The sequence below is a fragment of the Ailuropoda melanoleuca genome, chromosome 1, assembly GCF_002007445.2.
Source record: "Ailuropoda melanoleuca isolate Jingjing chromosome 1, ASM200744v2, whole genome shotgun sequence".
NCBI lineage: Eukaryota > Metazoa > Chordata > Mammalia > Carnivora > Ursidae > Ailuropoda > Ailuropoda melanoleuca.
The window spans coordinates 171,703,612-171,727,990 of record NC_048218.1 but is presented as its reverse complement, the minus strand read 5'-3'; the positions used below and the strand labels follow the sequence as shown (position 1 = coordinate 171,727,990).

General features: G+C 35.3%; 1 protein-coding gene across 3 annotated transcripts in view; it reads right to left on the bottom strand.

Moving 5' to 3' along the window:
• Positions 1 to 2,097: 2,097 nt before the first annotated feature.
• Positions 2,098 to 24,379, bottom strand: part of SEPTIN7 (septin 7) — a 116,302-nt gene continuing 94,020 nt past the window's right edge. For all 3 annotated transcript variants that reach the window (XM_011224199.3, XM_002918653.4, XM_034670436.1), the window contains exons 11-14: positions 19,752 to 19,877; positions 9,115 to 9,250; positions 4,639 to 4,778; positions 2,098 to 3,177 (exon numbers count right to left, since the gene is read on the bottom strand). In XM_011224199.3, the coding sequence (XP_011222501.1) occupies positions 3,138 to 3,177; positions 4,639 to 4,778; positions 9,115 to 9,250; positions 19,752 to 19,877 (442 nt within the window). In that variant the 3' untranslated portion in view covers positions 2,098 to 3,137. The remainder of the gene's footprint in view (positions 3,178 to 4,638; positions 4,779 to 9,114; positions 9,251 to 19,751; positions 19,878 to 24,379) is intronic.

The window sequence follows — 24,379 nt, the reverse complement described above, 5'->3', positions numbered from 1 at the left end:
AGGACATCCTTGGGGAGTCAACAAAATTATTAATGATCTACATACTACCTAGATCAATGGCTTCCAAAGTGGAATGAGCTAGATAATTCACTGGGACTTAAGAGTGCTAAACTTTTTCCCCCCACTTTAAAATTCTGTTTCATAATGTTCACAGTAACATAGTAGTACATGCACACAATTTATATTGTACAATTGTAATTATGGATACATGCTGAGAAATATTTAATAAGGAAACAGGATAGTTTGGAGATAGTGATCTAGATGACTTGCTAAGTCAACATTCTGCTCTTGCCGCATTATCAGGCCATCTTATATGCTTTCCTCTTGCTTCTCCCTCACCTACTATACACCAACCTCCACATTACTAGGTCAGTTTCTCCAAGAGGATAAAAGGCACAAAAGGTGCGGGGTGGGGAAGGGGGTCCTCAGAATGTGCAGGTGGTAGAGTGACACCAAACTAATGAGTCTGAGAGGCAGGAGCCTGTATGTATCTCTTCAGCTTTCAAGAGTATGACCTAAATTACATAGAAATAAGCCATATGTCCAATCAATTCATTTATCAACTTCCCTGGTTACTTGTGAACTTGATAACGCGACAAGTAGATCTCCTCCCACTAGGTGGCAGTAAAGCTCTATCATCGCGGTGTCCAAACCAGTCACTGGGACTGGTGTTGACTTGGTCAATCCTGCCAGGATACTTAGAAAGATAGTGGTTACCAAGTTACTTCAATTATGTAATGCTACTCTAGACAATGGAGACTAGGCATTGCTTGCTTTGCTGTTTACAAGCTGGCTTTTCCTTATGCATTCCTGAATGTTACATGTATTATGAGTGATCATATAGCAGTTCTCAGAAATCCATAGGCCATATAGCAAAAATAGCCCTCAATATGCTTGAAAAGTCAACAATCAAAAGACCCAGTAAGATTGTACAGGGCCCATATCAGATTCAGGTAAAAGCTTAGGTATGACATGGATAAGGATTTGTGCAAGTTTTTACTAGGGTAGTAGAATAAAGGTGACTTACAAACTTACCACAATATACAGAATTTTGAAAGGGTAACTATGAGGACCTGTTTTAGGAGTAATACTTCACTAGTTAGGCAGGTGGTCTATACAAAGTTTTTCATTTTGCATTCTCCAAATTCAATAGGTTAACTCCATAAAACCAAACCTTTCTGGTTACAGGTGTTAATCCAATCTCTGTTAACATAGGAACCAAAACAAATAAAAAAAAAACCCTGCATATTTTACCCTATAGTTATTCTGAACACCTGATTCTAGTCTTGGACTAACAGGCAACTTATTTTTAAAAAGCCACTCATACCATGTTACGTTCTCCAATAGCAGAAGGCATTTTAGGATTAACAAAACTTTTCTAAGACAATTTTTAACTAGTGATAGCCATCAAATAAGAATAAATGTTTACTGTGGTATTCCTAAATCATGTTTTTAATGCCTCATGAGATCTACTTTAAATATAGCAACCCTGGAGTGAACTTACATGTAAAGTCAAGATACTATAACATGAATAATCTATGTCTTACATTTTGGATCTATGTATCTTTGAAAAGCAGTAAGGATCTTTCAAGCATACTGACTTATTTAAATTCTTCAGCCTGTGAAGCCAACAAAAATAAGAATTAGCAGTTACTTCCTTCTGCTTGGATCATTAATTTTAAAAAGTAACAAACACAGTGAAACTTTTTAAGGTAATGAACTTTGGATTGCATTAATTATACTTAAAATGCCACAAAGCATTATCTGTTAATATCTATATCATTTGACCTAGTGAAATTATACCACTTTCTTTCCAGTTAAAAAGTTTCAGTCTCCAGGGACATGAGAGTTTATCTAATGTGAATGAGTTGGGATTTTTCTCAGAGGAATAACATATTAATGAGATAGTAATGAGTAGGGATACTATATATCTCCTAAATTAGAAAACCAATACATAACCATTCCAAATGAAATAAACATGCAAGAGAAAAGATGAGTTACAATTGTGGAGGAGGCAAATTCAAGTTGAAAAGTTTCTTCCCAAACATATTCTAGTCTTGTGTATCAGCTGTAGAATATTTAAGAGCCCACACTCTATTACATCACAACCTTGTTTATTATGTGAATTTTTTACAATACAAACAAAAAAAAAATACAGAAATGCAATATATGAATACAGCTAAATGCAGAACGGTGACTTTTTCTTTTCAAGAGGCCATGATTCCCATTTCTAGTAAAATAAAGAGACGGCACATAGGTAGAAACAGGTTGGTCGTTAGCTTCACAATTTTGCCTAGAAATGATCTATAAATGCATTTTTCCCCCTGCTACTTACCATAAAGTGTAAAAAGGGAATTAAAGGAAAGTTTCCTTGTTGGTTCCTACCATATGAAAGATGCTATATTCTATTTTAGCAGGGCCAATATATGGAAAATACCTAAATAAAATGTTATTACAAAAATGAAGCAGTAATGAGATTCTGGCTAAAGAGGGCACTAAATGAGAATAACATATATTTAAAGAATCCAAAACAAACAAATAAACAAAAAAAGGTTGTTATAAAAAAGCTCTAGGTGCATTGTAAGCATATAGGATTTTTTTTCCATGTGTATTTTTAAACAATGGAAGTGTCAAAAAATAGGGTCAACTGTGTTAGACTAAATTACATTATTGTATATGCTGCACTGAATGGAACCTTTGTATTATAACTGTCATAGAGAAGCATAGTTTGCATCATATTATGGCAATTTATCCTCAATGAAAACCTTCCAGAGTCCTTTTATTTTGGAATATCCTGTAAACTAGCAAACCACCAGAACATGATTGTACAACAGTAAAATGTTTTCTTGCATTAAACTGAAGACATCTGTTTAATAAAAAAAAAAAAAAGAAGAAAGAAAAGGAAAAAAAAATGTAGGAAAGGTACTTAGAGCTGTTAGTTTCTAAGTACACAACACCCTAGACAATTCAAGGCATCTTAATCTCCATCAAGAACAAAAAAATAATAATTTTTGTCATGCTGTTAAATCCATCATTAAGGATAAAATTGGTGCAAATTGGTCAAACGGATCCAACAAACACTGATGTCCAAGCTGGCATGTTGGCAACTAATACGTAACTGGTGGTCAATAGAGGGTTTAAAAGATCTTCCCTTTCTTCTTGTTCTTTTCCAAGGTTCTAAATGGTTAAAAGAAAATAATCAAAATGAGTACCCATGTCATACACATGACAGACAATACATGATAGTAGCAATGGCTAATTCAGCTACAACTGTGTTAGATTTTCCAACACTACTTTTTTATTTAAAAAATTAAAAGGGGAGCCTGGGTGACTCGGTCAGGTAAGTGTTGGACTCTTGATGTCGGCTCAGGTCGTGATCTCAGGGTTGTGAGATCGAGCCCTGTTTTGGGTTCCACACTGGCTGTGGAGCGTGCTTAAGATTCTCTCTCCCTCTCCCTCTGCCCTCCCCCCTGCTCTCTTTCTTTCTCAAAAGTAAATAAATAAAATTATAAAAGATATATAAATATATATATATATACATATATAAGGTTTTAAAAGTGAATAATGAGGACAATGGAAAACTGTAACAACTGAATAGTTGACAAAATTTCAGGATAAATAGTAAAAATAGGACAAAACCCATTTTTAATGTATGCGAACAATTCTTTCCAGATGAAATAGTGTGAACTGAAAAATATCAATTGACATCAAATTCAGTATCCTTTTCTTTTACTGCCATTTGAATTCTGAATTACATTTGCTTTTACCAGTAGATTTTCTTCTTTGCTAGGGAAAAGTTAATAGAAGGACAGTATTATAGAGCAAATATCTAACCTTGAAAATATTTAGCAGTGAGGGTAAACTGTAGAATTCTTAGAGGGATACAACTTCTCACTTTTTAATGGGACTAACAAGAAAAAGAACAAAGTCAAGGCACAAATATTACCGAGTTTTATGTAAACTAAGAACAAGTAACTCATCAATTGTATTTGGAATTAGAGATCCAAAATTTTACCTTAAGAAATAATTTTTATTCTAAAGAAATAATTCAACAAAACTAAAACATATGCCTAAATGTATAAAAGATCTTTGTAGCAGTGTTTTCTATGCTTGCCAATGATCAAATACAACTATCTTGTCCAACAACTGAAGGGAGGAGATAAGAAATTGATTATGGCGAGTCAACTAGGCATAATGCTATGAAGTTATGAAATCATAATCTGAAGACTGTTAAGTCATGGAAAATGTTTGTAATGAAAAGAAATACTGTTAGAGTAGAGTAGACAGATTGCATCCATCTATATAAAAATATTCATCCAAAAAATTAACTGTGCTTGGGTGATAATGGGTAAAGTCTTTTATTTATTTTTTAAAAAAGATTTTATTTATTTATTTGAGAGAGAGCGAGTGCACAGGAGCCAGGGGAAGGGCGGGAGCGGGAGAAGCAGACTCCTCACCGAGCAGGGAGTCCGATGTGGGACTCGATCCCAGGACCCTGGGATTGTGACCTGAGCTGAAAGCAGACACTTAACCGACTAAGCCACCCAGGCGCCCTGGGTAAGGTCTTTTAAAATAAACAAGACAATAATTCCTTAAAACATCAATACACACATTTCTTAGGAATCTGATATTAATTACCTGGACGAGTTCTGTTGTTCTAAAATACGTTGCTGGGCTTCCCAGTTTGCTTTCTCATCTTCAAACTGACGACGTTTTTCCTCTAATTCTTTGTGCTGTGCTTCCAAATTCTTTTTCATTTGCTCATGGCGCCTTTGGAGCTAAATCACAGCATGATATATAAGATAAAACTGTTTAAGAAATCAGGAGCATAAGTATGTTTCACCCAGGCGTCCTAATGTTTAATAAGCACTGAATTCTTGTGCTATAAATTCAGAATACGACCTGGAAAGCACTGTCTTAGAATTTCTCCTTCTGTAGGACTTGCCAACCAAAAGGCCAGTCATCCAAGAAAATAATTCTGGGAAATCGGGGAAAAAAGTGCGACAAGTTTATAGGTCTGTTGCGCTTTACGGTGGACATATCCTATCTTATTTATCATCTCACTTTTCATTACTCATAAGCATGCAGAAACAAGGCAAGGAAGACATCACTGTCCTCATTTTACAGATGAGCAAACAGTTGCAGAGTTTAAGTCACTTGCCCAAGATCATTAACCAGAAAATCAGAAGAATGAGGAATGAATCGGTCTCCTAATTCCAAGTTCAGAAAGCTGAGACAAGTGGAAAGAAAGCAGGTAGATAAGGACTTAAAGAGCTCTAAGATCACAGTAAGCCTCCCTGATTCCTATAAAGCAGCGGTTTCTCAAATGTTAGTCTTCATACAAATCACCAAGAGTGCTTGTTCAAAATATAGAATACTGGACCTTACCCAGACATACTGAATTAGAATCTCTTAGTGTTAAGACTAGAAATCTGCATTTTCAACAAGCCCTAGTGATTCCAATGCAGATATTTTTCCTACATTGCGAATTAATGCTGTAAAGAATGCTGGCTGAGAAGTAGAAACACTCTTGCAAAGTAAATGCAGAAACAAAGAGCTTATGTAATGGTTCACTAAATACTTTCATTTAGGCACTAGTCAATCTATTCTCTTAAGAAAATAGTCACACCGGGGCGCCTGGGTGGCACAGCGGTTAAGCGTCTGCCTTCGGCTCAGGGCGTGATCCCAGCGTTATGGGATCAAGCCCCATGTCAGGCTCCTCTGCTGTGAGCCTGCTTCTTCCTTTCCCACTCCCTCTGCTTGTGTTCCCTCTCTCACTGGCTGTCTCTATCTCTGTCAAATAAATAAATAAAATCTTTAAAAAAAAAAAAAAGAAAATAGTCACACCAATAAAAAAAAAATCAGGTTGAATCTAAATACACTTAATATCTAAAAACCATTCAAAACTTTCAGATGTCCAGGAATCACGTTCTATTTATGATCATATTATGTCAGTGAGTTAACATCTTGAATTTGGATTATAGTAAAATTTTGCATATAATTTGTTTCCTCAATTATTTTGTAAACCACAAAAAGTGACTTCATATTTATTCCTACTGCAAATATTTCATGCAATTCCTACAAAACAAAACCATTTAAGATAAATTTAAGCAAAAATGAGTCAAATTTGAGATATCATCTTCCTGATTATAGCAAACAAGTTACTAAGAAAATATCAGAAAACAGGAACACAGGAAAATGCCTCTAGATATTAAAAAAAAAAAAAGGCAAGGGAATCATAAACACACAATTCACAGTAGTTACCTCAGAGAAGGAGAAAGAACTACCACAGGGGAGAGGCACACAGGGCCTTAAATGAACTAATGAAGTCTTATTTTTTAAGCTGGGTAGTAAGTTCGCAGGTGTTCATCCTTTATCCGTACATTGATGTTACATATAAGTATCTTTTGTGTTAATTGCATGTAGGTAAAAAGGATAGGTTACAAGCCCTCTCAAGAGATGCTGGGGTTAGTGGTCTTCCAAAATTCTGACTTTTTCAGATTTTAGAAAGGCAGTATTCCTTAGGAAGGTGTATATACTACATTTATAAAACACCTCCTGGACTGTCTAGAGTAGCAGCTACCTTAGCATCAAACATATCACTATTTTTTGCAGTAAATTTTATAAATAGTCACACCAAGTGGAATAAAACTATTAGTTCTATGTCTGGTTTTGCAGTTTCCAGAGCTTGTTAGGATTTAGGATTTGAAACTGTGGATACATGATTGTGGACTTGTCCAGTGATTAAGAACAAACTTAAAGAATTAATGGGTTCAACTTACAACAATATGCAGCACTGACCAAGTTAATTTATCCTTCCTCTCATTTATAAAAAGGGAGACGGACAATAGTATCTACCTCATAGGGTCATGGTGTGGATTTAATGACACAATACATTAAGGATGCTTAGTACTGTGCCTGATGCACTATGCTGCTGGATATTAGCAGCTGTGCCCTAAACAAACATTTCTAGCACTAATTAACTTGAGAAAAAACTATATTAAAACAAGGTTAAATAGGTCTCTTCACCTATATATTAATATACTTAGATGGCTTACAGTATTAGGAGAAACTTGGCAGATCTCTTTATAGGTTCTTCCAATGCTAAGATTTCATCCTTCAAAGAGTTAAGTTTCTCAAAACTCTGTTTTCACCACTCATAGAAATCATAAAAACTCCTGAAGGGTTTTTCAGCTACAGTTTCATAATTATTTGTTTATAACATTTACTCTTAGGAGCAGTTTCTAAAATATGTCTATAGCAAATGTAAATTCAACTACTTTTAGATTTTCAATGAAATCTAAGTGTAGAGGTAATACAAACAGACTCTTGATTATTCCTGCTTTTATTCCCCCTGTTACAGATTTTCCAGATTACTCACTAGTTAGTGAAAGGATAGAAACTCAAATGGACAGAGTTAATAAAGGCTGATAAATAAAAAGACTAAACTTAATCTCTAAAATGTCATCTTATTAATAACAGATGCTAGGGATACTATTCCTGCAGTGCTTTGCAGTCTCAAACCAGAAGGAACTATTCTATCTTTGCTGCATTAAGTTTATGACAAATGTAACAACAAAGTTGTTGTTGTTGTTTTTAAAGATTTTACTTATTTATTTGACAGAGAGAGAGACAGCCAGTGAGAGAAGGGAACATAACCAGGGGGAGTGCGAAGAGGAAGAAGCGGCTCCCAGTGGAGCAGGAGCCCGATGCAGGGCTCCATCCCAGGATCCTTGGATCAAGCCCTGAGCCGAAGGCAGACACTTAACAGCTGAGCCACCCAGACGCCCCTGGTTGTTTTTTGTTTTTTTTTTTTTTAAGTAAGAGAGCATGTTTAAAGCCTAGTAATTTAAGAGTAATCTAATGTGGAATACAAATATTTCCTCAAAATTACTCAGTATTTTTACTCACTCCATGCATTCTATTTAGTGGATTAAAATACTTTTGGTTATTTAGTCAAAGAGGTTGTCAGTATTTTATGCAGTAATTACAAAAGCAACGAGATCAACCATAAGGATGTAACAAAAATAGATCTGAAACCCCTTTTAATACATTTAGATACAAATATTATTAGTGGAACCACATATAAACACAGGGGTCTCACTGAATTTTAACATTAAAGGTCATTTTAAAAATATTTCATATTAGGGGCGCCTGGGTGGCACAGCGGTTAAGCGTCTGCCTTCAGCTCAGGGCGTGATCCCGGCGTTCCGGGATCGAGCCCCACGTCAGGCTCCTCTGCTGAGAGCCTGCTTCTTCCTCTCCCACTCCCCCTGCTTGTGTTCCCTCTCTCACTGACTGTCTCTATCTCTGTCAAATAAATCAATAAAATCTTTAAAAAAATAAAAATAAAAAAAATAAAAATATTTCATATTAATATCTATCAAACCAACTATTACTCAATTCTCATATTAGTGTTTTTTTTCCTCCATCTTTCACTTCTTGAAGGAAGTGTAAGGAAATGTCTTCAAGGTCTTTTTGATTTATAGAAACTAAATGTATGCCTCAGCATCCAAGGTAGTAGATAAGCTTGCTGGGATGCTTTGTCACTACTCTACCAATTTGCTAACACTGCAATTACTCTGACACTATATTATAAACATGCCCAACTCATTTACGACAATATCACATTCCTTCTGTTTTCTCCCCTTTGGCCCTCTGTAATTTATCCTGGCAAGCCCTTAGTTCAGTTAAAGTTCTTTCTTTTGTTCTCTCATTCATACGCAAACAACTCTGGTTTATTATTATTATTATTATTTTCTAATACTAGTTTTTATTCTTACATATACCCAAAACTCCTGATCTTTACTCTTCTTACCTTGAATATATGAAATAGCTTATAATTTCATTTCTCGTAGTTTGTTCATTAAAATTGATAATTCATTATAAGTATTCTACTATATCTTCCTACAAAGTACATGTATGGCCAAACAGTTACATATTGAAGCATATATTATTATAGACAAAGTGCTTCTCCATTTTATTACATTAGGGCATTATATTAAATTTGAAAAAATATGTGCAGAAAGGTTTTATTATCTATACTATTGATGATATTATTACTTTAAAAAGAAATAATGTGTCTATAAGATGTGAAAATGTTAGGCTGATTACCTCAGCTTCTGAATCCTTCAGTTTTTGAACTTTTTCTTTGACCTTCATCTCAAACACCTGCTCCATCTCCATCTCCATCTTCTTCATCTTCGCGACATGCTCCCTTCTTTCTTCTTCCATTTGTGCAAGAGGGCTCCTGTTGTGAACATGAAGGATAAACATCAAAAGTCTAAATATGAATTCAATATAAAACTCCGAAACAGTGATGAAAACAAATGATATGCTAAATCCCATTATTAAATTGTTCTTTGAAAATAAGTTTGAAAATAATTTTTCAATTATTCTGACACCACCTTAAATGACACAGAACACATATTTGAAGTTTTATGTATAAATGCATTAAAAATTCTTTAGAAGCTTTACAATTTATAAATATTCATACTCTAGAATTTCCTTCCATAAGGTTTTATATTTAAACTTGAATCTCTAACGAATAATTACTATGAAAACAGATATAAAAAACAACTGTTAGCAGGATGTTTCTCTTAACCTAGTGCATATCAAATCTAAAGATGACAAACTGTAGAAGGAAAAAAAAGAAGAAATAAAATAAAATAAAATAAACTGTAGAATGTAAAGTAAACATTCCCAAATTTTACTCACAGAATGGAAAATGAGAAGAAAATTATTTAATATTGTACTTTAAACAAAATTTTAAAGTGAAAAAAGGAACTGAGCTAATGAAGTTAATATATGTAGAATATTTTTAACTCAGTAACTGAATTACCATGTTAGAAATGATTACCAGTCAATCCCTAGAAAGTTTTTCATTTAGGTAGGCAGAATATTTCTACGCCACTTATAATAATTTCACTGCTCATGAAATTCATTCCACCTAATTCAAATATTTCATTGTCTTAATTTCTTATCTTATTTTAAAAAGATGTCTGGTGATAAAACACATACGCAGATGATACATAAGAGAGAGAATCAGAAGCAAATAAATACCCCCGATAATTACTTCTGAAATATCAGAAAACAGACACAAGCAAAGTTAAATGTAAGTATTTCACTCTGACATTAAAGTCCACAGGCTCAAATCTCTGCACAATTTCGATCAAAATTTTCATGTTGAAAAATATTGCAAACGAGCTTTATCATAATGCTAGTGTACTTAAAGAGACACAAGTGAATGCCAAAGCATCAGTAACTCACTACAGTCCCAGGGAGGAAAGAAACCTGTGCTCTATGACTGAGGATCTTTGAAAACTATTCAACACACAGGAAAACTTAAAAGAGACATGCCCTCTTTGACTTTGTTGATGAAACGTTTATTTTGGCTCCACATCAACAGGCTTTGATCACTGAATTGCACATCTTAAATTGGTGGATTTTATCTCAGTAAAGCACTTTAAGAAATTAAATTATGGCTTACAAACAAAAACAAAATCAGGCCTTGGATTTCACCTATAACTTCAAGGGTTAATGTGACACACTTTGATTATGGTAGACTTCCCTCCTTATGAGGCTGAGTATTTTTACAGCACTCTTCTTCCCTATCAAGGAGGCGGACAAGATAGCCAGATGGAATATATTAAATAAAAGCAACAGGACAGAACATTGACTACTGATTTTTTTTTTTTAGCAAAAAGGGAGGACAAAGACATGAAGTACTACTGTGATCAAGATCTGTGTAGTTACTGTAAATTCGAATAAAATGTTAACTAAAGGATATTTCTTCACCAAAAGTAAACTTAAAAACCTGAAGCATATTTTAACAACTAAGCAATTAATCAGAAGTTCTGAAAATTAAACTAAACCAAACATTAACTTAGAACAAAAACTTGCATTCAAAAAGTGAGGTCAACCAAAATAAATTTTTAAATATAAATAACATTATTTCATTAAAAGTTAGGGTCTTTCCTGATAACATGGTTCTCATCCTTATGGCAGGTGTTTTTAATACAGGGGCTTCCAATCTCTTGGGCAGAGTGCCACTGAATCCCCTAAAATGACATACCAAATTTGTGTGTCCATGCAAGCATTTTCTGGTAAGAGGGTCCAAAGCTTTTGTTAGATTTTGAAAGAGTCTATAAACCTCACTTCTCCCACCCCCACAAAAACGTTTTAGACTCTAGAAAAGAAATAATCTAGTAACTATTTTTTTAGTTGACAATGTTAACTGAATATGTATGTTTGAGCAAGAGAGATTATTCAGGGGCGCCTGGGTGGCACAGCGGTTAAGCATCTGCCTTCGGCTCAGGGCGTGATCCCGGCGTTATGGGATCGAGCCCCACATCAGGCTCCTGTGCTATGAGCCTGCTTCTTCCTCTCCCACTCCCCCTGCTTGTGTTCCCTCTCTCGCTGGCTGTCTCTATCTCTGTCAAGTAAATAAATAAAATCTTTAAAAAAAAAAAAAAAAAAAAAGAGAGAGATTATTCAACAATACTGTTGCAATTTGAAAACAACAGCTCGACACTGTAAACATATTAAATTAGAAACTCAGAGTGATTTTAAAATTTAATATATATTCTTACTTATAATAATCTATCAATACAATGTTCATTTAATTTTATCCTTCGGAGGAAGAAGGTAATTCATTTAAAGAATTTATTGTATAATTTGCACATGAAAAGGTTACCAACTAACCAAAAGTTAACATTGTCATCTAGATTTCTATTTAAATAGCTCGAGAGGGAAAATAGAAGACTACAGACCAACAGGCTATGCTTTGAAATTTGCTTTTAAATTCAAAATTTAAATATTAAATGTCTCTACATCCTAAAACTGCTTAAGTCTTTGGAAAAACAAATAGCCACTTATGCCTTCAACAGTGTCATATATAACAGAGTAAAAAAAGAGACTTAGAACACTAACAGCAAACCACACTAAAAGCAACAATTAAAGGCAAATTCAGAGATTTCACAATTAAGTAATTAAAGTATGTGCCCTAAAACATAAGTTTATGGCAAAATTTGTTAAAGCTAGTTAATTTTTTCCCCAAATTACTGTTAGTAATTACTATACCAAATCATTATGAAAATAAACATGCTGTGTAATTATCTTCTGACAGGCTGCTCAAATTTCTAGACCTATTTAAATATGTGTACTTTCAAAAACAACTATGCAGTATTTCATATTGAGATACTTTAAGCTTTTCAGCCTTGTCTGACCAAATGAAATGATTTTCCAGTGTTATTAAAAAAAAATGGTCATATATATATATATCTAAAATGGATTTTTTGAAGCCTCTCACCAGTAAAAATGATCTTCTAAATCTCTTTAATTTTTAAATTAGCACCTCATTTTTAGTCATCTTTATTAAAGTGGTATTTAAAAAACTGTAATACAAAATTATGCTTACAATGTAGAAAATGCAGGAAGAAGGGTCATTTTTTTTCATCACATTAAACATTTTTTTCCAAATAAAACCTTTTTACTAGATGGCTGGAAAAAGCATTTAAATTATATTACAGCCTAGCTGCCTTTTCATGGAAACTCCTCTTTACACACACAGATAGGCTAACTCTTATACACTTAAGCTTCTCAGAGAAATTTAAAGCAACTGAGCCAAAGAAATGAAAAGGTAGGGGTGCCTGGTGGCTCAGTCGTTGAGCCTTCACCTCAGGGCGTGATCCCAGGGTCCTGGGATTGAGCCCCCACATCGGGCACCCTGCTGGAAGCCTGCTTCTTCCTCTCCCATTCCCCCTGCTTGTGTTCCCTCTCTCGCTGGCTGTCTCTCTCTCTGTCAAATAAATAAATAAAATCCTTAAAAAAAAAAAAAAGGAAAAGAAAAGAAAAGAAAAACAAAAAAGTGTAACATAACCTGCATATCTCGCTAAATCCATGAAGATTTAACATAACTCCTTCTAGGGATCTCTTTAAAGGGTTATAGTTCCTGAAAGCCACCAGATGACTTACCCTTTCATGTGACAAACAGCAAAATCACAGCAAGGACCACAGAAGGCTGATCTAGTAAGGTTCTACTGTAGCTGTGTTACACAACCCACATTTTGAGTATAACAGAAGACAACCACATTTCACTTAAATTATGTGTGGTCTTTCCTGAAGAACACATTAAACAAATACATTCACATACTTTTTGCCCCAATGGTTAGTAGGCCACTATGTACACAGACATGTAGTAACTGTCACACAAAAATTTTCAAAGGAATTTCATTTAGATAGATTTCAAAGAACAAAAAAATTTCCAAAATTTTGGGAAACTATACCAACACTTCATTTTGCCACATGAGAACATTATAGCCAAACATAAAGCAATATTCATTATCATTTTATTTTCATGAAAGGACATTTTAACAAAGAGTAAAAGATACAACTGAATAAATGTAATTTTTTAAAAAAACTCTGGAAAATTTCAGAAAATTGTCTTTATTTCTCTTTTAATGAAAACTGTCATGTACCAAAAGACTTCTGAGAATCAGCTTTTGGAAACCTGTACTTTTAGTCATTTCTAGGAATTTGGTTATCAAATTTGGTTTCTCAAGCTTACAGATGGAGAAAGCTATACAAACAGAAAAATAACATATGGGGAAGAGGTAACAGGGTATGCCCAACTTGGAATAAGATACCAACTGTCATAACTGGTGCCAATGATAGACAACAGTTCATAAAAGAGTCACCAATCAAATTTGATTTAAAGTAAAACATACAAAACAAGACCAAGGAAGGAAGAATTTGAAGCAGGTTTATAAAAAATAGTAATAAATAAATAGATAATAAGTTAACCTTCCCCTTATTGGGGATCACCTCCCTTTAAGAGATTTACCATCTGGATATTGCTAATTCTTCTTCCTTTTCCTTTACAACCCCTTGTTCAATTTTCTTTATCTGGAACTTGACCTCCCTGTTACTTCCAATTGCCTACCACCCTCCAAACTCTCCAATCAGGGTGAACAAGATACACGCTCCCTGAGGATTTAAGAAGTATTTCAATTGATGACTTGATATTTTCTTTGCCAAACACAAGCAATACCTGAATAGCTGCCAGGAATAGTGCCCACTCTTCCAGACTTTGGCCTTGAGGGAAATTAGTATTTGATGAGATAAGCTCACCTACTTTTCAGATTTTAACCACATAATCTAAATCTTGGTTTCTTCCCAGCTTTACTGAGATATAACTGACATAAAATACTGTATAAATTTAAGATGTACAATGTGATGCCTAAATCTTATTTTAGGGGCCTTCCAAATATAATCATTCTAGGACGACTAACCTAACAGAAAGGCACGTTTTCAGATACACAAACCAAATATTTTTAACCATTTTTCAGTATATTCTACAGTGCACCCAAAACTGCCGCAGAAAATTAAATATAAGATTCATTAATGGGGTGCCTGGGTGGCTCAGTTAGTTAAGTGTCTGCCTTTAGCTCAGGTCATGATCCCAGGGTCTTGGGATTGGGTCTGCATGAGGCTCCCTGCTCTGCAGGGAGTCTGCGTTTCCCCTTCCCCTCCTCCCACTCCTTCTCTCAATCTCTCTCAAATAAATAAATAAAATCTTAAAAAAAAAAGATTCATTAACCTAGTTCACCACCTAATACTTAAAAAAATAGCTTAGGGGCACCTGGGTGGCACAGCGGTTAAGCGTCTGCCTTCGGCTCAGGGCGTGATCCCAGAGTTGTGGGATCAAGCCCCACATCAGGCTCTTCCGCTATGAGCCTGCTTCTTCCTCTCCCACTCCCCCTGCTTGTGTTCCCTCTCTCGCTGGCTGTCTCTATCTCTGTCGAATAAATAAATAAAATCTTTAAAAATAAATAAATAAAAAATAAAAAAATAGCTTATACTCTAAAACTAAAATGTGATTAGCACATTGTGGAGTATATACTACCATACAAAGGTAAATATGACTGTAAATTTTTAATAGATTTGTATATGTATAAATATTGTATGAGGGCAATGAAAAAAACATAGGTCCATCAGCAATCAGTAGATAAGTAAATGTCCTTATTATCAATTTTATTTCTTCTTCAAATTGCCTGCAGATGCTATTTAGAGACCATGCAACATGATGAAGTGATAAAATGACCACCTTTCTTTTTTTAAGGACCAAAGAGATTGTCCAGTTCAGTGGTCTTCAAACTGGGTTCTCTATATTTATATGAAGACTTCCAAGAATTACTTGAGCCTGTGCAATTGTAAGAGAATCAATTTCTATACAAGGTCTTGCCTAAAGTGATCTGCCTGAAAACTTCCAAGTTACAGATAGCCCATTTTTCACTTTCAAGAAGACAGACCTACTCCCTCTTAACCAGCCCTTACTTGAGGTACACTGTGCCAGGTGTATCTGGAGGTGTAAAAACCTCCAGGTGACAGGAGAGCAATCTCCCTCAGTGATTAATCAAAGTACTATAACATAATCCCACAGAGTGTATCTCCCAGTATTAAATATGCTTCTATTAAGGGCGAACTGTGATGTTAGGTGTTAGAAATGCAGTATTTGGGTCCATGCGGGGGTGCTCTGAGTTCAGATTCATGGTAGAGGGAGGTGGTTGGAGAAGTGGCAATTTTTGTTTAATGACTCTGCCTCTTCCATTCCAACCACCACCCCCACAACCTCAACCTCTTCCTGTGAATATTATCAAAGGATACACTGCTATGGAGGGAAGAGTCCCTTGAGAGCAATACAACTAGAACATCACTAAGAAGCCTAAACTCATATTTGCTTGTATCACATATTTAAATAATAGCCATTCTTTTCAGTTACACAGGGAGGAATCCTTAGCTTACAGCACTTCCACATCAGCTAAAGCACCATAAGTTGTTGATACTGATTTAAACAACAAAAAATTCAGCTGAAATGCTTTCTGAAATTGCTAACATTTTCAAGATAATGTAAGATACAACCAATGGATCAAACTTCCAAGTGACTTCTTTCAGATTCAGTATATTATTCAATAAAGTAGTAAAAACCTAATGTAATAAATCATATCAATATCTATTTTAATCATGCCACTCTCCATTTAGTCCAATCTTTAAACATACTTTCCTACTGACTATTAACACAAAGTAATATACTAACACCTGGGGCAATTTGCTTTTTAGCAGTACAAACATTTTTATCATTTTCACAAAGTCTGGACATGATTCATTTCATTAAAAAACACATATCCAACAGTATTCTACTTTTTATGTTTTTGCCTGGGTTATAGTTTAACTCAAGTAATCCACACTGGAATTCTATTTATGTAAAAGAACTTTTAACAACACTGTAAGGTTTACTATTTTTCTCTGAATTGCCTTACTTGAATCCAACAGCAGAAATATCGCAATAGCACTATTTTAAAAGCCTTATATTTGAAATATGGAAACAATTCTTTATTTATAGGACATGAAAAAATGCGTAGAAGAAAAAAATCAAACACTAACTGCATACATTTAGTGAAAAACAGGTACTGACAGTACATTTCCTTTTCACATATAAAATTATCGGTGGCTTTAATTACTCACGTTTTTCTTTTAAACAGTTAAAAAGTCCATAAGCTAGTGAAATGCATTTAAAATGGATTAGGAAATTATGAACAATATTTACTTTGGTGGATCCTTATGTTTTTGTGCTAAATAAAGTAGCCTGATACAAATTTTGCTAAAAAGAAATAGATAAAAGTCTTTTTCTAATGCACTGAACCTCACCTCAAATAGAATCTTGTATTTTAAATATAAACACATGTTGAAATACTAACGAAATCAATTTTTAAAGCAGCAGTAATAAATTCCTAAAAGTCAGTGATTTGCAAAGTATACACTGACTAATCACCTGTATCAAGACCATATAGGATACTTATTAAAAATACAAGCTTTCAGGTCCAACCCACATCTACTGAATCAGAATTTCTTCCAATGAAAAATAGACAAGGCAAGAAACAACAATTGTTGGAGAGGATGTGGAGAAAGGGGATCCCTCCTACATTGTTGGTGGGAATGCAAGTTGGTACAGCCACTCTGGAAAACAGTGTGGAGGTCCCTTAAAAAGTTAAAAATTGAACTACCCTATGACCCAGCCATTGCACTACTGGGTGTTTACCCCAAAGATACAGACGTAGTAAAGAGAAGGGCCATATGCACCCCAATGTTCATAGCTGCATTGTCCACAATAGCCAAATCATGGAAGGAGCCGAGATGCCCTTCAACAGATGACTGGATTAAGAAGCTGTGGTCCATATATACAATGGAATATTACTCAGCTATCAGAAAGAACGAATTCTCAACATTTGCTGCAACATGGACGGCACTGGAGGAGATAATGCTAAGTGAAATAAGTCAAGCAGAGAAAGACAATTACCATATGCTTTCTCTCATCTATGGAACATAAGAACTAGGAAGATTGGTAGGGGAAGAAAGGGATAAAGAAAGGGGGGGTAATCAGAAGGGGGAATGAAACATGAGAGACTATGGACTATGAGAAACAAACTGAGGACTTCAGAGGGGAGGGGGGTGGGGGAATGGGATAGACTGGTGATGGGTGGTAAGGAGGGCACGTATTGTATGGTACACTGGGTGTTATACGCAACTAATGAAGCATCGAACTTTACATCGGAATCCAGGGATGTACTGTATGGTGACTAACATAATATAATAAAAAAATCATTAAAAAAAAAATTCTGCCAATGATTAAACCTAGAAAATTACCTTTTTAACAATCACTCTCAGCAGATTGTTGAAACCAGAAAACCTAGGAATTGATCAGTAAAGTTCCTCAAATATAAGCATATTAATAGCATAAGGAGAAATTCAAAATTAAGTAACAATATAAGAAGAAATCTAATCCAAAGGGTCTATGACCCCAACATCATTAGAAAAATAGAGAAGGAAATAAACATAGAATTAGATCTAAGATCAGTTTTAAAAGAGAACCGACTGTGACTGCCAGTGACTGTTAATGCTTTGTTTGCTTTCTTCTGGAATTTTTTTTTTTAAAGATTTTATTTATTTATTTATTTAAGAGAGAGAGACAGCCAGCGTGAGAGGGAACACAAGCAGGGGGCGTGGGAGAGGAAGAAGCAGGCTCCCAGCAGAAGAGCCTGACGTGGGTCTATCCCAGAACTCCGGGATCATGCCCTGAGCCGAAGGCAGACGCTTAACGACTGTGCCACCCAGGCGCCCTGCTTTCTTCTGGAATTTAGGGCCACTGTGGAGATGTAACTAAAAAAGAAAAAAAGAACACTCTTCTTTTCCAATATAAGGAATGCTGAACTCTAAAAAACACAGTACTACGCTGCTATTTTGCAAAACTTGCCTTTTCCATTATTTGTACAGATGATCCTTCAGGATTATCCTCTAACAGTAGATAACAACTGGCTACAAATGTACACAATTGTTAAAATGGTTTGCATTAATATTTATGATCTTCAACAGTCCCAAATAAAGGAAAAATAGGGCACAGGTACTGTTACCAAGAATTACACCAGCTAACTCACAGTCCTCCTCGCACATCTCATTTTCCTACCCCATCATAAACCACCACAGCTTGAGATATATACTAGCTTAGTAAGGCGAAGCTACGCACTTGTCAGTCACTCGTACTAGTTTAACAACCAAGAGAAGAAATCCAGACTCAAGCTAATTTACTCCCTGGAAATACAGAATAGGGATGGAGAAGGTAACCAAGACTACACTCGCCTAAATATTCCTTTTGTTTGGTCCTGTCCCTTGTTTCTATGCAGTATTAGTGAAAACTCTACTACTAAATGGTTTATTCAAAACCGACATGATAAAAGGTAGAAGCTCTGTATTTAGTCTCCTTAAAGAGAGTACAGGATGTCTATCTTAAAAGTAAAATGGGTTAAGAGATCTCGGTAGTAACTGTTCTCTTTCCTTAAAAAAAAAAAAAGAATTTACAGTTACATGCACCCCCTACATTTATACCAGCATTATTTACAATGGCCAAGATACGGAAGCAGCCCAAGTGTCCACCCACAGAGGAATGGATAAAAAAAGATACAGGGGTTTATTATTCAGTCATAAAAAAGAATGAAATTTTGCCACTTGCAACGATAGAGATGGAGCTAAAGAGTATAATGCTAAGCAAAATAAGTCAGTCAGAAAAAGGCAAATACCACATGATGTCACTCATATGTGGAATTTAAGAAACAAATGAGCAAAGGGAAAAAAAGAAAGAGAGATTGAGTGAGACAAACAAAGAAACAAACTCTTAACTACAGAGAACAAACTGATGGTTACCAGAGGAGAGGTGAGTGGGGGGATGGGTAAAATAGGTGATGGGGATTAAGGAGTGCACTTGTCATGGTAAGCACTGGGTGATGTATGGAATTGCTGAATCACTATATTGTACGCCTGACATGAATATAACACTGTATGTTAACGAACTGGAATTAAAACAAAAACTTCAAAAAATGTATTTGCAAAAGGAGCCATTTGATTTCTAATTGCGGATCTATTAAATGTGTGGTATATGGACTACAAATACGATGGCAAATGACCAGAAGAGAATGCATGGCTCTTTCACTTAAGGAACAAGGTAATAAAACACTTCCTGTGACAAACAGTAAAATATAAAACTGCCAAAACAATGCTCAACAATAAATTTCTGCTATTGTACATAAAGAATATTATCCCAATTTTCTATTGAGTAGCCAAGAAGAATTTGATGAAGATGTAACAATATGATTATTTACTACATGAATGATACTTTTCTGGAGGAAACAACGTATACTTACTTGGTAAGCTGCCCTTTATTCTTGTTATTATCAACTCCATTATAAGTCACAGCTGCCAGTTTTCTGCTTCGGTAGTTCTCATAGTGTACATTATTAGTGACATCTTTCAAGTCTTGCATGTGTGTTCTGTCATAAATAAATAACAGTTTGCTTCTATGAAGAAAGCTTTGATGTAAATTCAAAATTTTGCCAAAACAAAAATTTCTAGACTTAAAACAAGCAAAAGACTATTCTTAAGGAAGAGCATTCCTCTGTCTTCATTTACACTCAAGGTAGAGCAAGATACGACATGCTAAACTTGAAACCAATAGATATTTAGGTTCCAAACGAGAGTGTAAGAGTTATAAATCTTCTCAAAGCAGTTACTAAAGGATCCCATTTCCTCAGAAGAGTATTTATAGTATATATTTTATTTTACTAGAGAAAGGAGATTAACTCTTGCCGAAACTCATAAAACCTAAAAGAAACTGGTTGTCTTTATTATTGAGTTTTTACTAAGGTAATACATATGAACACTTTAGATCACTTATCAAGTTGGATTCAAACTGAGGAAAATAATTTAGAGTAAATTTCTGTTTCTTCAAACTGTTCAGTGAATGTGGTATTTTGGTTAAATGAATTTTGCTCACAGTATTTCTATTATATATAAAATCAATACATATATGAAATAAACTATACATGAGACAATTTCCTCATTCCTTAAATATTCTAAAAGCTAAAGACACTGAGCTGCTCTATGATATTCTTTACCAAATCAGGGAAAGGACACACCTGGAGGGGCAGTACTCTGTAACGTCTGATTCTCCCTTTTCTCATATCATCCATGCCTGCCTCTGTCATCCTCCACCTCCCTTCCAGGAAACAAACAAAAAGGTGTACTGTTTTTTGTTTTTAAAGTAGGCTCCACGTCCAATGTGGAGCCCATCACAAGGCTTGAACTGAGGACCCGAGATCAAGACCAGAGCTGAGATGGAGTTGGACACTTACCCGACTGAGCCGCTCAGGCGCCCTGAGGTGTACTGTTTTTACTCTTCCGGATATCCAGAAAACATTCACTATTACTTTCCATTGTGAACAGAAAGTGATTTTCAATTACTCTAATTTATCTCCTATTAACAGACATTTCCATGCAGTTCTCTGACAGTTTACTCATCCTAAGGAGTACTTTAAGTCTGGGTTTTCCACAAGTCTCATGTTCCTTTATGCTCTGTTCCTTGAAGAATTTATCTTCTCCATGGCCACTATCCCTTTACACTTCAGTCAAGTCAGGCAGCTCCTTATTCCCAGCATATGCACTGGCTGAGAGTGAAGAGCTCACACTAATCTGTCACTGACTCTTCAAATTTAAGAGTCCTACTGTTTGGAAGCTCTCTTTCCAGCCTTGAAATCAAGTCACTCTAACTCGTGACAATCTTCTCCTTGGTTGTCACTCATTTTTTGGTACCTGTATATGTTATGGGTAACACCATACAACTTCTTCAATTTTACTGTAAGCTCCCCTTTATAACAAACATTTTTGCCATCACTTTTTGTACTCTTGATACAGACAGCACATAACAGGACCTTAAGAGGGGCCTGGGTGGCTCAGTCGGTTAAGCTTCTGCCTTCAGCTCAAGTCATGATTGCAGGGTCCTGGGATCGAGGCTCTCTGCTCAGTGGGGAGCCTGCTTCTCCCCTCTCCCTCTGCCTACTTGGGCCCTCTCTGTCAAAAAAATAAATTAAAAAAAAAAAAAAAAAGACCCTTAATCCGTAACTAAACATTAAAGCTGAGGTAAGGTAAACCTTGATTTTCTGGAATAAATTACTGTTACCACTCTAAGTAGAGAATAAAAACAAGTAACTGTGCCAATATAAAATAAGTGTTTTGTAATTTTACATATAGATTACCTCAACAGTGAATCACTGAAAAATCACTAAAGGACCTGAGGTGGAACACTTAATAGCTGAAATACAAGATGCATGAAATAAAAATAAGGAGGACTTATTGTTTAAGCTACTTTTGTTAATGCTATCTAACATTTCAGACAATGAAAGATTTTTTTTCTTTCACTAAAATAAAATCTTCTTTATAATTACCTACTTCTGATTTTTTTTCAGGTTATAAAAGGCTTTATTTCCACTTATTTAAACATGCTTCACTTTATTTTTTTAAGATTTGACTCAGTCCTCCACTCTTAAAATCAATAATTAGCAATAGTTTTCTCCAGTTTCAGAAACTTCTTCATCTTGTCCACATCCCCCTGCTGATATCACAGCCCTCTCTTCTCTCCTACTGTTTTCTTTTTCTATTTGATTTCTGCACTGTCCACCACCACACCTTGAAAATATCTGTATCAAGTTTTCTCCCTTTCCATGGTCTTCCTTGGTTTGTTTGCAATAGCCAGTTCTCTTAATGAGCAAAATGACACTTCCTTGAACTTGGGTCCTTCACACAAGCAACCACTCCTAACTTTAATCTGATTTAATCAAGATTTCAATTACTTAGAATTTATAGACATCTGGAATACTGGTGTTTCTATTTCCTTCCTTTCAGTATTTATTAAATATCTACTAGGTACCTTTAAACACATGAGCTACATTAAATATGTATCTTTCTTACCTCTACTCCAAACTTATAAAGAAAAGTAATAGAATATTCTTAAGCTTTTCATTTTTTTTAAAGATTTTATTTATTTATCTGAGAGAAAGTGAGAGAAAGGGGGACGGGGAGAGGTAGAGGGAGAAGCAGACTCCCCACTGAGCAGGGAGCCCCCGATGTGGGGCTAAATCTCAGGACCCTGGGATCATGACCTAAGCCAAAGGCAGACGCCCAACTGACTGAGCCACCTAGGTGCCCCAAGCTTTTCATTTTCAGATTATAATACTCTTCAAGGATGTTTTACACACTTAAATGTAAAAACTGTAAATGAAAACTTGTGAGAAGCAAAGTAAAACCATCAAGCAAAGTGAACATTTATGCTTTAGGAAAAAAAAACAAATGTGCTGCAGCAAATTGAACAAATAAATTTCTCATTAAGTAAGATCACCTAACCATCTACCTTAAGGAGCTGAAAGCAAGGTCTTCATCCTACTCAGAGATAAAAATATTAAACAGGACCACTCACAATCTCACAATCATCACTGAATGACTGCATTTATCCTAATCTATGTTAAGACATCTATTTCTATGAACCCTTTCTTATCTGACCCACTCCATGAAATATACCACTTACTCTGAATTCCTTTAACATATCTAAGTATTCATTTCATGGCATACATCTGCTTTATATTATGTAACTTCAGAATTTTTTTGTATTTTCATACATGTAAGACTGTCTTACAGCTCTCCTATGCTTAATCCTCGTGCAGGAACGGTCCATTTGCTCTGTAATCCTTTTATATTAGTGAGTACTACTCACCAGCTGCCAGGCCATGCACCTTCAAATGTTCAAAGTATAGCTTCTGGCTCAGTAACTAGCCTTCCCTTCTATAGTACTTTAGCTATGCAGGCAATTATTGATTGCATACTTTAAAAATACACAAGACGAAGTTATAGAATACCACTGTGTCGAGCACTGGGCAAGCTGCATAGGGGATTTAAAATTGAGGAAAAGAATAATATCAGAGAGAATGCACTGACAATTAATATTTATAAAACATTCCCTACATATATACTGTTGTAAGCAATTATTAGTTCTTTTGAAGTTACATCTTAAGAACGGAAGAGAAGGGGAACAGTTCATAATGGAAACTGAAATGCTATATTCTCAAAGCTGAGACAAATGACCCCCCTCCCTCTCGTATGCATCTGTTCTTTCAATGTGTAAGGCCTGGTAACCCCAACTGCTGAATCAATCCTATCATCTACTTCCTACCAAAAACACCTGGCTATGAGCTTCTTTAACAAAGACTAATTACATGGCAATATCTTTGATTTCAAATTTTACTGATATTTAGTGTACTTCTTGAGGTAGCAGCCTGACTCACTTAAATTCCCCCCCTCACTCATAAGGTAACCTCACTGTTTTGTAGCTTCCAATTATCATCAATATGCACGTTAATACATCGACATAGATAAAGATACTCTTGTGTACTGGGAAACTGGCGGTTGAAGGGAATATGTGGTGACGGCCTGGAGAAGCAAGCAAGATGGGGCTGGAGAGAAGTGGGGAAAGGGTTATGAGGTGGCAAGAGGAAGGAGTTTATCTCAACATGAAAACACTAAAGTTCATTTTGATGCCCTTTCTGTTTCTTGCCCACTAATGTCTCTGGCTTCCTCTCTGCTGCTGTTTTTTTAACTCAAGTCCCAGTCCTCTAATCAGGATTAGCTCATTGTCCTACTCTCACAGGCTTTCCTTCTCTTTCATCAGCTGTACAAGGTACAATTTAGAAGTAATGTTTTCTTGCCTAGGAGGAAGATCAGTTTTGTTCACTGTATTCCAGTACCAAAAATGCCCCACTTAACATTCAAAATCTAGCCTTTGACTCAAAACCTAGCCTTCCCTTCCATAGTTTTCCCAAGTTTTTCACATGAAAGAGCAAAAGCCTCTTCTTTTCCTTTCCTCTTTTACTATTAACAATAAAGAGACTCATTTTCCTATACATCTCTAGCAACACAGCTTACTTTGTATTTTTGCTAACAACTTTAA